Source organism: Pezoporus occidentalis, unplaced genomic scaffold, assembly GCF_034315485.1.
Source record: "Pezoporus occidentalis ecotype Australia unplaced genomic scaffold, CSIRO_AGI_Poc_V1 ctg1, whole genome shotgun sequence".
Lineage (NCBI taxonomy): Eukaryota > Metazoa > Chordata > Aves > Psittaciformes > Psittacidae > Pezoporus > Pezoporus occidentalis.
The window spans coordinates 6,504,377-6,519,258 of record NW_026912778.1 but is presented as its reverse complement, the minus strand read 5'-3'; the positions used below and the strand labels follow the sequence as shown (position 1 = coordinate 6,519,258).

General features: G+C 52.5%; 1 protein-coding gene and 1 long non-coding RNA gene across 2 annotated transcripts; one reads left to right on the top strand and one right to left on the bottom strand.

Annotated features, from left to right (window-relative positions):
- Nucleotides 1-2,890: 2,890 nt before the first annotated feature.
- Nucleotides 2,891-8,923, bottom strand: LOC134162962 (uncharacterized). Its single transcript, XR_009964514.1, has 3 exons — nt 8,698-8,923; nt 8,222-8,311; nt 2,891-3,046 (listed from the first exon to the last, which is right to left on the bottom strand). It is a non-coding gene; the product is annotated as an uncharacterized LOC134162962 (long non-coding RNA).
- Nucleotides 8,924-9,738: 815 nt separating this feature from the next.
- Nucleotides 9,739-12,185, top strand: HAND2 (heart and neural crest derivatives expressed 2). The gene is made up of 2 exons (XM_062617027.1): nt 9,739-10,319; nt 11,359-12,185. Exons 1-2 carry the CDS (start codon nt 9,768-9,770, stop codon nt 11,455-11,457), a joined length of 651 nt encoding a protein of 216 aa, XP_062473011.1. The 5' UTR covers nt 9,739-9,767; the 3' UTR covers nt 11,458-12,185.
- Nucleotides 12,186-14,882: the final 2,697 nt, after the last annotated feature.

The following is a 14,882-nucleotide window of genomic DNA, read 5'->3' as shown; positions in this document are numbered from 1 at the left end:
ATGAATGCAGTTTTGCAGTGGAACATGACTGAAAAAATATTTTTTCCATGAGGCATATTTCTTAAAATATCAAGATGCAGAGATCTGTGTCTTTTGGGTTCTAAAATTAACCCTAGCTCAAATCCTCAAAGGTATTTTTATGCTGAACCTGCACTTACTTCAAGGAGTGTTAGGCCTTTTGCCACTTTGAAATCTTCCCCTTGAAGTAGCCATCTTTATTTTAGCATGTGAATCACTCTGCATAACTGCCCCAGTTAAACTAAAGCTGCAATTTAGCTCCACAGATAGATAAACTATCTCAAACATTAATAGTTTTGGACTAACCAGGAAGAAAACAGCCTAATGTGGTCACTATGAGATGGATGGTGGAGCATTACTTCTGACCTCAAGTTTTGTGTACTGGTAGCCTATGACAGAGCAGTGTCAGTGGCAACATATATAATGGAAGCATATCCCTGAAATGATCAGATGTGAAGTCCTGTGCAAGCACTGCTCCCATGAAAGTCTCAGGGAGTTTTGGCATTGAATGGAGGGGGACAGTTCAGTCTCCCCTACCTAGGAGTGGGGCTGGAAGGGGGAATGAGGGGTGTTCCTTTCTATGTAGGTATCTTTAGATGTTTCTGCAAAATATTTGAGTCATAAAACCTTTGAATCCTTGTGTTTTGCTGCTAGAGAGAATCCATAAAAAGAGATTTATTGTCATATTTCCCTTTTGTGTTGTACTGTTCCCCTCCATCATAAAATATTTTCGTCGGTTTATAGCAAAGCAAATATAGCAGCTTAGTTCATAAACGCCAAAGTTTCCCTCTGCTACACCCCGGCGTTCAAACATAATTGAATTAGCTCCTATTTCTGTTGATTCTAGGGAGCGGATTGCTGCCTCGAGCCGCAGTAGCAAGGCTTACCGAGCCCTGATGTGTGCAGAGGGGTCGTTACGCAGGGACGGAGGTGGACCCGCATCAGCCCGCATGCCGGCGGGAACCCGTCCAAGCGGTTTCAACTTTTATTCTTCCTGCCGAAGATTTAAAGCAGCTTTGTACAGCCGTCAAACAGGAATAAGCAGCTGTGGAAAATATAACAAATCATAAGAGCGGTTTAACAGAGGGAAGGGGGAACCAAGCCCGCAATGCAAACGGACAGCTCAGGGAGCGCTGCGTGGACAGGCACCCGCGTCCCACACTACGGCTTAGGAGGAAAAGGGAGGCTGGGGGGGGGGTTAAGGAGAGTCCGAGGCAAGAGGGGACATGTGATGGAAAGCTCGTGGCTTCTGAGCAGCGTTGCTAAAACCCCTGGTAGCATTCGGACCGGGAGATTCCGCTCCTGATTTTGATTTTGATGGGTTGTTTTTCCCTAAAACCACTTGGGAAGTGGCCCCTCTGGCGGTCCCGCTTTTCCCCTCTCCCAGCTCCAGGAAAAGTGTCCAGGGGCTCGGCGGGGTGGGGGGCAGAGGGAACCCGCCCCAGTGGGCAGGTAGCCACAAGCCAGGCTGTAATTACAAAGCAAACAAGGGTGAAATATTGGATCGGCCTCGCCCGTGACAAGATCTGCGCTTTTTGCCGCCAATTTGTTTGTAGAGCTCTATTTAAAGGCGCTTGATTGAGGAAACGTTGAAAATAGCAGTTAGGGTTTCCCTAATGAGACCTCTAGAGGAAAGCAGTGGCATTCAGGGCGCTCCAGGAGGAGGAGGGGAAGCTCTTAACCCTTTCCAGCCGCCCCCAGCCCTCCGGGGCTCCTCCCGGGCGTGGCAGGGCACGGCTGGGAAGGCCGGGGTCGGTCTCCCCTAGAGGGTTCGGGGGGCAGCGGGGACCAGACCGCCTCCCAGTCTCGGCCTTCAGCACTTCGACCCCTGCCAGCGCCGGAGGCGACAGCTGCGGGCCCCGCCGGGGGCAGGGCCGGGGCAGGGCTGAGCATCCCCGGCCTCTCCCCCCGGCTGCGGCCCGTGGGCCCTGGCAGGACCTCGGCGTCGGAGCTCTGCCTCCCCGCTGCCCAGGAGTTACTGGGCAGAATGGGTGCTAATATTTCAGCCCAGCATCTAAAGGGCTGTCGGGAAATACATATATATACATCCATATATGTGTGTGTGTTATACACACACACACATATGTATACATGTGTATATATATTATATATGTGTGTATATATATACACACACGCATGCATGCACACACATACATATACATATTGGGAGGCTTAGAAATGCTGAAAAGACAGGGAATGTAGTGAACAAGTAACAAGATGTGTCACATCAACATGACCCGCGCTGGGGCCTTGGGACACTCTTCATGTATTCATGTATTGCTCTGTTTCCTCTCGCTGTGTAAGCCTGCCCCAGCACTCCTCGCAACCTCACACACGCTTAGATGCAAAATTACTGCCTGTCTGAACCCCGCGTTAAACACAAACGAGATCTTTGGTAAAACGCACGTTGATAATATTTTGAAAGGTGCTAATGCCTGTAGGGGAGCATAGACGGCAGTCCTCTTTCAGGTTTCTTCCTCGAAGCGTCAACACTTGAACGCTATTGAAGTCGCCCCTCTCTCGGTTTTATGAATCAACTTCAGTTCCGAAAAACGGGGTTCACCTTCGCAGCTAACTGCCTGCAGCCTGCGGGGCCCTCGGACCGTCCCCGGGACATGTCTGCTCCGTCCTCGCTCGGCAACCCCACCAGCCGCGGCACCGCACATCCCAGTCCCTGCGACTGCTGAGAGTGGCGGCTGTGTACAGACAGACACACACATATATATATACGTATATATACACACACACCTGGAAGGAGATCAAAATAATCTTTTGGGGAATACCTAATAAAAAAAAAAGTATTGTCTTTTCCTACAGGGAAGAAAGAATTAAAAAAAAAAAAGGAAAAAATGAGAAGCAGAAAAACAAAGCGTTGACTTCTTAAAATATGTTCTGCTCGGTGATGTAAAGTATTTATTTTTGTTGTCGCATTTACACCCAATATTTTGGTCACGGCTGGGTTTCCCTGCAGGTCTGAGGAGGTACGTGACATTCAGTTCTCAATTTTCCGGCTTCTTCAGTTACTTTCCTGAAAAGAAGAGTAAGGACTTTTATTTCTTTAGTTCTCTTTTTTCTTTCTTTTCGTTTTGCCGGCTAAAGTGAAGCAAATAAACTCTTTGCATATCCACCGGCGATTGTATCATCTGTAAGAGCAAATTACAGTACGGCCGCGCATTTCTAGGAAAGCCTCCTGCCTTCTGTTTATGTTATGCCATTTCTGTTTGTAATTATTTTTATTTTAATTTTATGTCATTTTTAACAGAAGCCAGACCGTCGTCGTCGTCGTCGTCGTCCCCCCCCCCGCTTTTTGTACACAATGCTCCCTTTCTCGATAAGATGTTCTTTCCTATCTTTTCGGTTTTTCTTTTAAAAATGTTTATAGTTCCCCACGAGCAAGTCTCCAATATTTCTCTCTTGTATTTTAAGGACTTGTCCCTGTCTTGCTTTATTTGTTTGTGTGAAATTTAGTTTGAAAGGAGATCAGAGAGAGCAGGAGGGGGTTGTAATAAGAGAATGACCAAGTGACCTAAAGGCTGATTATATGTCATTAACTGGAGACTTGGCGTATCCAAATTACCAAAAAAACCTCACTCAGCCAGCTCAATTACACCGAAATACGCATACAGGAATTGCGGGACGGGCTGATGCTTCTAACAAGTGTGCAGCAGCCGACGTTTGCCGGAGTCAGCTGCGGAGCTCGCAGGCGAGCCCGTGGGCTTCAGCCTGCCAAGGGCCAGAGGGAGCGGGCGCGGTGCAGCAGATCCACGGCGAGGGGGCACCGGCGGGACGACACCGGCAGTCGGGGGGTGCGGGTGCCTGGGCCAAATTGCAGTTAATTGTCACTGCTCCGGAGGGGTCTTTTTTTTCATTCCCTTTTTTTTTTTTCTTTTCTTAAGCCAAGCGAGGTTCTCTTTGATCTATGAAACTGCTTAAACCCCAGCCTTGTTAAACACAGGTTTTACATGGAAAATGACAACAGAAATGTTGATTTTTGTTCGCCTACACCCAAAAGGATGCCAGCCTAACCTCTGCTTCCTCCAGCGCCTGAAATTCAGATGCTGGAAGGTAAAATTTTATTAATGAAGGCAATTACATCCGCGAGCCATTTCATCAGCGCCGACCTCAAGAGTGACTGAAGATGCTCTTTCCCATGAATGCAAACAATATTACGTGAAAAAAGCATGTGCTTGTCTGTTTACAAATGCGTCCGTGTTTATACATGTGTATGTATGTGGTATAGGTATGACAAACAGTAAATAGAGACAACTGTGCGTTCACTGAAATTTTTTATAAGGTCTTTATTATTGTTCCTCTGAAGGGGTCTTGCTTGGAGTTCGTTGAGTTTTTCTTCTATTTGTGTGATTCCTGTCTAGGGTCTAAATGTAAATGTAACTCTGGATCCTCGGTCACAAATATAAGCAATCCTCGAATAATTGCTTACACATGCCGTGGTAAAACGCGTAGGGTCTCGAGCTTACCGCCAATCGCTGAGACTCACAAAATGGTCAGTGTCTCGGGTTTTCCTCATCCCCGATCTTTTTTCTTCCCTTTCTTTCTTTTTTTTTCTTTTTTTTTTTTTTTAATATACATGTACACAAACACAACGGCTGCGAGATTATCATGCCTGAAATATGTGGGGTGTTCATTACCGATAATAGTAAAGTAAATCAAGGTTCCTCCACCTCCAATGGCAGCAATTAATTCGGGCCTGCTGGGCCCGATTCTGCCCTCTGCCCTGGACGTTGAAATCCAGACTCTGTGAGCGCAGAGGAGGGTGCAAGGAGGCCCATTAGGCACAAGTCCTTTTCATTAACCCGCACTGACAGGTTGACCTTCAAATGATATTTCTCCAGTGCGTCTTTACAAAACCCGTTTTCTTGCTGGTTTATGTTCTTCCGCGAACCTCTAAGCGATAGCCCAGGGACAGGATGTGTTGCATCCCTGGGACACAGGTTGTTTCGACGCCCCAAAATCCACCTGAGAACGATACCTCTTCCAGATACATTTGGCCCCGGGTCAATGACATCATGCACTCTATAAATTCAAACGCGTCTTGTCTTTTCCAGCCGTGCACCGGGCGGCTGGCCGATGTGGTAGGCAGCCGGGAGGAAGGAGGAAGGAGAGGCACCCTGCAGTCCGGAGCTACAGGGAGAAAACCGTCGGGGTGACCGTCCGGCCAGGGCTGCGCCTCAGGTGCAAGGCCCGGGGTGCCCCCAGAGTGCTTTTGTGGGTCTGGTTGTTTCTTTAGTGAAAGCTCGGGAGTGCAGGACGGACCCGGCGCCGCTGCCCGCAGCGGGAACCGTGGGGCTGGGCCCGGTATCAGGCTCCCCGGCGCTGGCGCGGCTCCCGCAGGTCCTTCCGCTGCCCTGTCCCGGGCGGCTTCCAGTCCCCCAGTCCTGCCCCGCGTCGGTATCGGACGCCCCTCGAAAAGAAGGTGCAGAAAAGGGGCAAATGAATGTGAAGCTCGCTGCTCAGGAACAGGCCGGGTGCCCCTGGCCTGCTGTTCAAAGGCCCAGTCTGGTGCGACTGAAGCTCTCCAGCAGTCAAGCCTGGAGTCCCCCTCAGACGCGGGCTTCCGACCACCCAGCGTCGGCACCAGTTCCCCGTTCCTATACGGTATCGACCGATTCGGAGAAATTAGCTTAATTTGCAATTTAGCTTAATTCACACAGGCTTGGGAAGGGGGTGGGAGCACAGCTCTATTTTGTTATCCCAAATCCCACCATGCCCTTGGCCCGAAGGAGAGAAGTGACCTGGTGATAAGTGGCCCGGCGGCGGCTCAGCGCCGGGACAGGGCAGCGGGTGGCCCCGGCGGCGCGGCCGGGGTGGTTCCGCTGAGCGGGCTCCCTCCCCGCCGCCCCCCTCCCCGCGGGTGCCGCGGGGCACCCACGGGAGGCACGGACAACCCCATCCTCACACTCAGCTCCGCGGAGGACTGCCGTGCTGGAGAGCCAAAGCAGCGGGGCAGAAGTAGCCATACAGCCCCCCACATACACATACCCCAAGATAAAATAAAATTAAAGAAAAAAAAGGGGGGGGGGGTAAGGAAAGGGAAAACCAGCCTCGGCACAGTCGCCACCAAAATTCCTTCATTTCCTCCTGGGAAAGTCCTGTCAGTCAGCAGAGCCCAGATAAATCGCCGCCTAACATGCAACCATTTTGGTACGGAAAGAAGTGACATAAGGCTGGAGCTGCCTTTTTTTGTTGTTTGTTTTTTTTTTTCCTTTATTTTCCCCGCAAATTTAAAAAAAAAAGTAGTTCACAAAAAAAAGTCAAATTAATAAATGGTTGGTAGGCAAAACCCTGATGAGTTTTAGCGGACTGTAAACCTATGGGTTTTTTTTAAAGGTACTTTGGTCTGCAGCGGTTTCCAACGCGTGGATCAAACAGAAAAGGCTATAAACCCTGATCTGGCAGTCTGATTAGTTAAAAGCTAAGGGAGGACACAAGTGCTGTATTTGTTCTAAAACTCTCTTTACAAAACGCAGAAACAAATGTTAGGGAATAGGAGGAAAAAAAGTATGTATAATATCCTGCTGGGTGTTTTATCTAAAGACCCTCTTTCCATAAGCTAATGAAGCAATAACGATGCTAGCTTTGGAGACTGGTGTTCTGATCGATATCTCCTGTATCTTTTATTACTTTTTCTCTGCCTCATGTTTTCCGTTTCCTTCATCATTGGAGATGTTATCGGGGTGGCCGTAGAGGTTTGCCACAGAGACTGTCACGGCTGCAGCCCAGCCTACAGTATATCGGAAAGCTCCTACACAAGTAAGAAGAGTGCAGAGAAAAACAACCCCGTTTGCAAGCCAGTATACCTTTCCGCCCTTGGCAATGCCCTCTTCTTCCTCGCATCCAGGAAAACAAGGCAGCAAAATAAAAGTGGAGACCCCCTGCATGAAGCGGGCGGGTTCCCAGGCTAAGCCCCGCGTCCGCCGCAGCCCGAGAGGCTGGGGGTGCCCGAGACCTCTCCGAAATACCCGAATCCGCGCGGGAGACACGCTACCTCCTTAAGATAATACAATTTATAAGCGTGAGTGTGTGCATGTATAGACACAGATATCCATCAGTTATTTCAGTTACAAGCATGTGTGCATACGCATAAGATGTATGTGTGTATACATCAGTTCTACACCTGGACTACTTTTTCGCTTTCGTACGCAGTTTACACCCAGGCGCACACGCATATGTGTATATACATCTGCATTCCTGCTCGCTGTGCACATCCCCGTCGCTGGGTCCAGCTCTGAGCTCCCCGTCCTGCAGAAATGTGGGGCCAGCGCCCGTCTTCGCCCTCGGTGTTTCCCTGCAGAGACCATCTCCCCGGTACCGCAGATAACTGCTCCGAGAAGGGCGGTGTCCTCTGCTGCGGCTGCCGCCTGCCCGCAGAGCATTCCCCGCCAGAGCCCACAGACCTTGCCGCAGAACCCCCGGGCCCTAGCAGGCCCCCGCGGCCCGCTGTTGGTACCGGCAGCAGCCATCGGCAGTCCTCCGCCCCACCGGGACCGCTCGGGCTCATCTCGTCTTTTCTGCCCAGGCATAGAGTCGATTTCCCACTGAGAAGCTTTTCTGCACGCTTCTCGCTCCCTAAACTTCCAGTGCTTCCCCCCAAGGCAACCCACAGCCCCTTCAGTGGAGCCGGAGAGAGCGCTGAGCTGCTGCAGAGATCAGACTTGAGGATCTGCCTGCCTTTTTTCTCAGACTCCTCCGTCTCTATCTTTATTTCTTTTAATTTATGACCTCTCAGCTCCTGTTGACACAGTTTTCCACACTGCCTATATTGTAGGATTGCATTGTAATATACGCCAAATCAGCCTAGCCGTCAGCCAGCACACATAAGGGTGGGTATCTGATATTTCGCAGCTATTTAGGAACGCTCGGCTCCATTTGAAGATGACAACAATTAGCCTCGCCTCCAAGTTATCCATGAATTACAGCTTGAGATCCATTTTCCTTTTGTAACCTCGTCAAGTTTACCAAAGCAAAACACCTCAACAGCTACGGGAGATTTCCTCCTGGCCTGGCCGTTAAACAAATATTTAACTATTCCTTTTCTCTATAACTAAACCTGCAGATGCTGGTCTTTTTTTTTTTTTTTTTTTTATTGCAGAGGCAGGAATGCGGCGAAATGTTTATACCTTTGTTAGTAAAAGCTAGAAAATTAGCTCTGAACATGCTGTAAAAAAAATATTCGGTTACTTACCCATCAGACCAGTTAAAGGAGCTTGAAACCTGTTGCCGGAGCCGTTCGCTGGGTGAGTGCAGGTCGGGGTGCGTAGGAGCAGGCAGCGGGCTGGAAAATAATCAGTCAGGGTCGGGTTTATTGTTAATGTTTCCAAGCAATTCTTGCTGGAGGAAGCTACTATTCCTGGCCAAACCCCGGAGTTCTCAGCTCCCTCGGTCGCGGGGAGGGTGACAGACAAGGCAGAGAGGCTCAGTCTCCCTCCCTGCGGGAGCTAACCATCTCTTTGTGGATATTAACCGGCCGTAAAGGTACAAGCTGGATCACAGCTGGGGCATTGCCTGTCGCAGCCGGGCTATCCAGGCAGTGCCCGCCGAAGCCGGTTTTGTTTGCTCCTCGACCGCACCGGCACTAAGCACTTTGTAAAGCAACCTCGGAGCGTATCGAGCTCTCACACATATTTTCTTGCCAAGAAATTCCTTGGATCCATACTGTACCTGGTTTGAGATTGTCCGATATTTAAGTTTTTATGCGTTTGTTGGGTTTTGGTTGTTATTGGTTTTGGGTTTTGGTTTTTGTTTTGTTTTTTTTTTTTGGTTTTTTTTTTTATAATGCAGATTTTACAGTAAAGCATCTGCTAAACACTTGCATTAACCTCTGCCTCCATGATAATTTTTCCCCCCTTGTTTTAATTACATTATGGATGCGGAGGGGCAGCCAATCCTAAAAGAGGAGCTCGGCAATTAGCAGAGCGAACATCAAAAAGTTTTATTGCGGAGGGCGGCGGACCCCGCCCCAGCCGCCAGCCATTGGCGGCCGCCGCTTCTGACGACATATATTAACCCGAGCGGCCCTAAACATGTAGCTGTTCATGGAGATCGTCCCGGGGAACCCTGCCTGTGCCCCGCGCCGCGCCGAGCCCCGTCGCCACCTCCTCCCAGCGCCGCCACCAGCCCCGCGCCCGGCCGAGCGGCGCGGATGCCCCAGAGTAGCGCCGGGGCGCTGATCCCCGTGGAGCAGCGGGCAGGGATGCCCGCGCCCTCCCGCCACTGACGGCCCCTTCGCCGCGCAGGGCAGAGGGGAGCGCCGCCCGCCCGCCCTGAGCCGGGGGCGCATGGAGGGGGGGCGCGTGTAAGTACCACCCGCCCGGGCAGCGGCGGACTTGGCTTGAGCGGAGGGCAGCAAGAGGCCAGGAAGATCCCGGGCTGGGAAACCAAGCCATTTTTTTTTTTTTTTGTCGACTTCTCTCCATAGCGGTTCTGTTGGTGGTTTGTTTTTTTTTTTTTCCTGTGCGCGCTTCCTTGAAGACCCGGCCCCGGGCGAGGAGGAGGTGGAGGCACAACGCATGAGCGGCAGCGGCTGCGGCCGGGGAGGGGGGATCGCTCGGGTACCCGCGGGGACTCTGCAGCAGCGCCCTATGGAGAGGCAGCGGGCAGCGGGGCAGTGCTGAGGGGTGAGCGGCGGGGAGCATCTCCCGCCGGTGCGGCGGGGGTGGGGGGAGGGCGGGGAAGGGAAACCTTTGTTTTGGGGCCCGGGGGGGCGGGGTGGGGTGCGCTAGGAAGCGGGGATGAGTCTAGTGGGAGGTTTCCCCCACCACCCGGTGGTGCACCATGAGGGCTACCCTTTCGCCGCCGCCGCTGCCGCCGCCGCTGCCGCCACCCGCTGCGGCCACGAGGAGAACCCCTACTTCCACGGCTGGCTCATCAGCAGCCACCCGGAGATGTCCCCTCCCGACTACAGCATGGCTCTGTCCTACAGCCCCGAGTACGCCAACGGGGCGCCGGGCATGGACCACTCCCATTACGGAGGGGTGCCGCCCGGGAGCGGCCCGCCCGGGCTTGGGGGGCCCCGGCCGGTGAAGCGCAGGGGCACGGCGAATCGCAAGGAACGGCGCAGGACTCAGAGCATCAACAGCGCCTTCGCGGAGCTGAGGGAGTGCATCCCCAACGTGCCCGCTGACACCAAGCTCTCCAAGATCAAAACCCTCCGCCTGGCCACCAGCTACATCGCCTACCTCATGGACCTACTGGCGAAGGACGACCAGAACGGGGAGGCGGAGGCCTTCAAGGCAGAGATCAAGAAGACAGACGTGAAGGAGGAAAAGAGAAAGAAAGAGCTGGTCAGTGCTGCTGAACGGGCTGGTGGGGGGAGGGGGGGGGGACAGAGAGGGGGCTGCTCGGCCGCCCGCCGGTGTGCCATCCCCGCGTTCCTGTCGTTCGGCTGCGTCGGGTTGTCGGGTGATGTCCATGGCGGAAACGTCCGTCCCTCCTGTCCCGGGCCATACCTGCCCGCCCAGAGAGGGACAGGATAGAGCCGTGGGCGCCCGTAGTCTCTCACGGAGCGCCAGGGTCCGGCACGGTGGCTGCAAGCAGCTGAGAGGGAACCGCAGTCACAGTAGGCCCCCCGAGTAGGTCCGTTCCCGGGCTAGGGCTTGTCCCAGCTCCCAAACAGTGACCCCGCCGGAGGCAAGCCTTCACTCTTAGATGAAAGGCTGGAGGCGCGATTACCTGCCGAGCCGAGTAACCTCCCCGCCATGAACAGAGTGGGCTGCGCGGAGATCTCCTGATCATGAGCTCCGCGCTTCGAGTTTCCTGATTTTCAGCAGGACAGTCGGCTTTGGCGAGGCAGCGCAAGCCCGATTTCGAGTAGGCCCTACGGCACACTCGGGCGATATTCCCGCAGGTTTCGGCGGGCGCAGGCTTTGTGTTTTGTCCTGATACATTTCTGTGCCCATCTCCTTCCCGGACCACTGGAGGGGACGGCTTGGCACGGACCTTACCGTAACCCACACCTTCCCTCAGGCGCCGGCACCGCGCAGATCTCCAGCCCGCTCCCGTGTCGCCAGGCCCCGGGAGAGCACCGCGTCAAGGCAGCTGTGGCGGAACAGAGCGGGGCCCGCCTCCGCCGCAGACCGCAGGCGGCCGCGCAGGACGCGGGACCGCTCCCACGGGCGGTGGCTTCTCCCGCGGCCGGGCCCAGCGAACGGCGCCCCCCGCTTTGTCCCCCACAGCTCGTGGGTCTCGGAGGGGAGACCGTGTCTCCTTGCAGTTTTCCCTCCTGGAGCAGGGCAAAGGCAACCGAGAAAGGGGAGGAATAACTCTAACCTTTTTTTTCTCCTCTCCCCTCTCTTTCTCTCCTCTCGCATCCTGTCTCCCCAGAACGAAATCTTGAAAAGCACAGTTAGCAGCAACGATAAGAAAACCAAAGGGAGGACTGGCTGGCCGCAGCATGTCTGGGCTTTGGAGCTCAAGCAGTGAGCACGGCAGGACTGGAGGAGCCGTCCTCTTAGTCTCGGTAGCGAGCACTCCTCTGAGGACTCTTTGTATTTGGAATCGTCCAGTTTATTTATGTGCAATTTCTCCCCCACCCCCCCCACCCCAAATGTGGATATTTGAAGGAGAGGGAAAAAGCATTCCATATATGAAGAGGAAACTCCAGCTTGGTAAGGGGTAATGTCTCTAATAGTTTCGTGAATGTTATTTGCTCTGTATAAAACACACGGGGAAAACAGAAACATAGAAAAGGAGAAAAAAAAAATGATCCCTCCCTGGCATTAGTGTGTATGTGAAGTGTATCTTTAATACTTGGCCTTTTGGATATAAATATTCATGGGATTATAAAGTTCTATTTCAACAGAAGCAGTTGCACCAATGTTTCGGTTGACTCGGTATTTAGTGTTGTAATTTTGTTGTGGTCGTTCAGTATTTGAAGATGTTTTCAACAGTTATCGGTTATGTGCACTTCTGTCCGTAAGGGATAAAGTGGAATCTAATTAATATTGAAGATGTAAACGTTGTAAGTACTCAATAAACCACTGTGTGTGTTTTTTACAAAATCAAAAAAAAAAAAAAAGGAAAAAGAAAAAAAGAAAATCCAAATCTTTTTATGTTTTATACCTCAAAATGTTTTGAATAACAGCGTTGTTTATGGCTTTTTTTTTTCATAATATTTAAAATATTCGGAAGTAAACTAAATTATAAAGATGGCTCCTAAGTTTATTTTTAAACAAGTGACTGAGTGAAAGGAGGGGTAGAGGGAGGGATCTCGCTAGCCCCGTGAGTGTTGAACAGAAACCGGCAGTTCAGCTGAATAGGAATTCCTTGTGGTGGTGTTCTCCATGCAGGAGACCTACTGCTAACGGGAAGCGTACAAGGGTGCAAACCCTGGCAGATCAGGAATGGCAGCGATGCGCGGTTTTTCTCGGAGAGAGCCGAGCCCGGAGCGGGGTAGGGCGGCGGAGCAGCTTCCCGGAAGGGTGCCGGGGAGGACGAGAGAGGCCGGAGGGCTTTGCACGGAGTGATTATGTAGCAGGTAATTTTACGTCAAGGAAGAAAGAGCGAACAAGGCAAGGGATTTGCGGGAGGGGGGCCGGGAAGGGATACGTAAGATTTACAATGAGCTACGGTGAACTTAATATTAACTTTGTGGTTCCCAAAACTCTCATGGGTTGCACGTTTCAAGCCCACCACTGCATTATTATTTTTTAAGGAAACTTTTTTTCTTTATTTCTGACTGCAAGCTGCACAGCTAGTCTCTGTTTCTTTTCAGTACGTTCATCTCCTTCTCCAGAAATATCTCTCTTCCCTTATAGCTGCACGGTTATCTCTTCCCCCCGCCTGTCGACTCCTGTACAAGGGACCCTGTGCCTTGCCGGTGGCTTTTCTGCTCCCCGGTGCCGGGACAAGCTGCAGACATTCAGCGCTGGGAATTGCGTGGCATCCCTCTGTATATAGGCAGGAGAGGGGAAAAAAAAATAAGCCTTTTACATAAAGGAGCTGCTTTAGGTATTTTGGGCAATTCCTGGTTAAGCGCAAGGTTTCCGCCCTTTCCCATAACAAGTCGGGTTCATATTTTAGACCCTTACTGAAAGAATCTCAACTTAACCCAAGCTGGCTCTCTCTCCAGGTCCAGGGCTGCTTACCTGCCTGTCTTCCCTGCCGCCGCGCCCAAGAAAGTGGTTCCCGACGAGACTGGCACTAAGCGGAGGTAGATGTGCAATTGCCCATAAAAAGATAAGGGAGCCGCCGCGCCGTTTAGCCGCCCCTGCTGACAGTGGGGAGGTTGCGGGGTTACAACAACCAGACAAAAGCGATGTGCCCTCCCTCCCGTCAGGTCAGGCAGCCCGGGTCTGCGCTCCGGCGTGGGTCTGTGTTTACAGACACTTGCCTTTGTTTATAACACTTGGAAAGAAGAATCTCCCCCCCCCCCCGTTTGCTTTTCCTTGCCTGATAAACTGGAGCATTTCGCACTCCCATCCCTGCCCAAACCTGGCATTCTTTTTTATTACGGCATACAAAAATCAGGAAAAAAAAGGAAATAAAGGAGGGTGGGGGGCGAGGGATGGCTGCAGTGCGGCACGTCCTGCAGATGTTGTATCCTCCCTTTGACCGAGTGGCCGGGCTGCAGCTCCCTAGGGGATGCGCGGCGGGGCCAGGGGGCAGCGGGCTCCGCCGCCCGGAGAATCGGCTCTCCGATCTTTCTCCATCAATAATTCCGCATTTTTAAAACCCTAATTTCTCAGAACCGGGAGCTGCTCTGGATCTGCCAAGGACGATCTCTTTTAATTGCTCGTTAATGAGCATGCTGCCATTTTCTCAGGAGCGGTCATTCCCGCAGCTAAATCACAAGAGCCCTAGACAGACCGGAGCCGACAAAAATGTAGGTTTTGACGTTAAAAGCTAAATGGGGAAGAGGAAGGTAAATTGATGGTAGATGGGGATGTCAGTGCCCTGGCCCCAGCTCTCCGCCAGCAGAGCCGAGGCCTGATAACAGCGAAGTGCTGCTCCCGCACCCTGCCAGCACCCGGGGGCATCGCCGCCCCGGCGGCCTGTCCGGTAATTCCTCGGAGCCAAAGCATTTTGGGGTGCTATTTCCGAGGTGAGAGTCACGTAGGAGAAGGGATGGCAGCCTTCCCTGCTCTGCAACATTTCTCTGTCCTGTGGGGGTGGGGGGAAGAACAAGAGAGGAGGTCAGGGGGCCAGGGTGTGGAGCCGGGTCCTAAAGCCCTGTCCCCGCAGACGGGCTCATGGCCCAGATTTACTCGTGTTATAGCCGGCCTCCTCGTCTCATGGCTGGGGGAGTGCGACTCTGCTCTGACTCAAGAGAAAATATCAATTTAAACTTTTTGTTCCCCTTGAAGTAAAACAGCCAGAAAACTCCCCCGGCTGCCATCCCCCTCCCTGCCCTCCCCTGGACGCATGCTCTCTGCTCCCCGGTGTGCGAGCCCGGCTGCATGCCCAAAACACCGCAGCCGCCCCCCCTGCAGGGAGTCGAGGACATCCCCGGTGGCGGCATGGCCCCTGGGGAAGCCCGGTTTAGGCAGATCGCAGTGTGGGGGTTTAGAGCTCGTTGGGGTTTTTAGGAGCAAAAAGCAGAGAAGGGTCGGACCGGTGCCCCGCCGCCAGCCGTTAGCACAGGCGGCCGCCTGCAGTACTGGGGCTTGGGGGGCGCTCCTTGCAACTTGCTGGACCCCCAGCCCTGCTTTTGCTTTAGGGGGTGTTTTAGTGCCCTCACTGCTATCAGACGTGCATGGCATGCCTGCATTCCTGGCGGCAAGGACGATAAAGTGTGATGGGCTTTTTTTGTTCTTCGTTTTGCCTTGTATTGTGTTTTTTTTTTCACCCCCTTGTTCCCAGGAGCACTCTTCTGCGTCAAAAGATTATTGCAATAATTAGTGCTAATT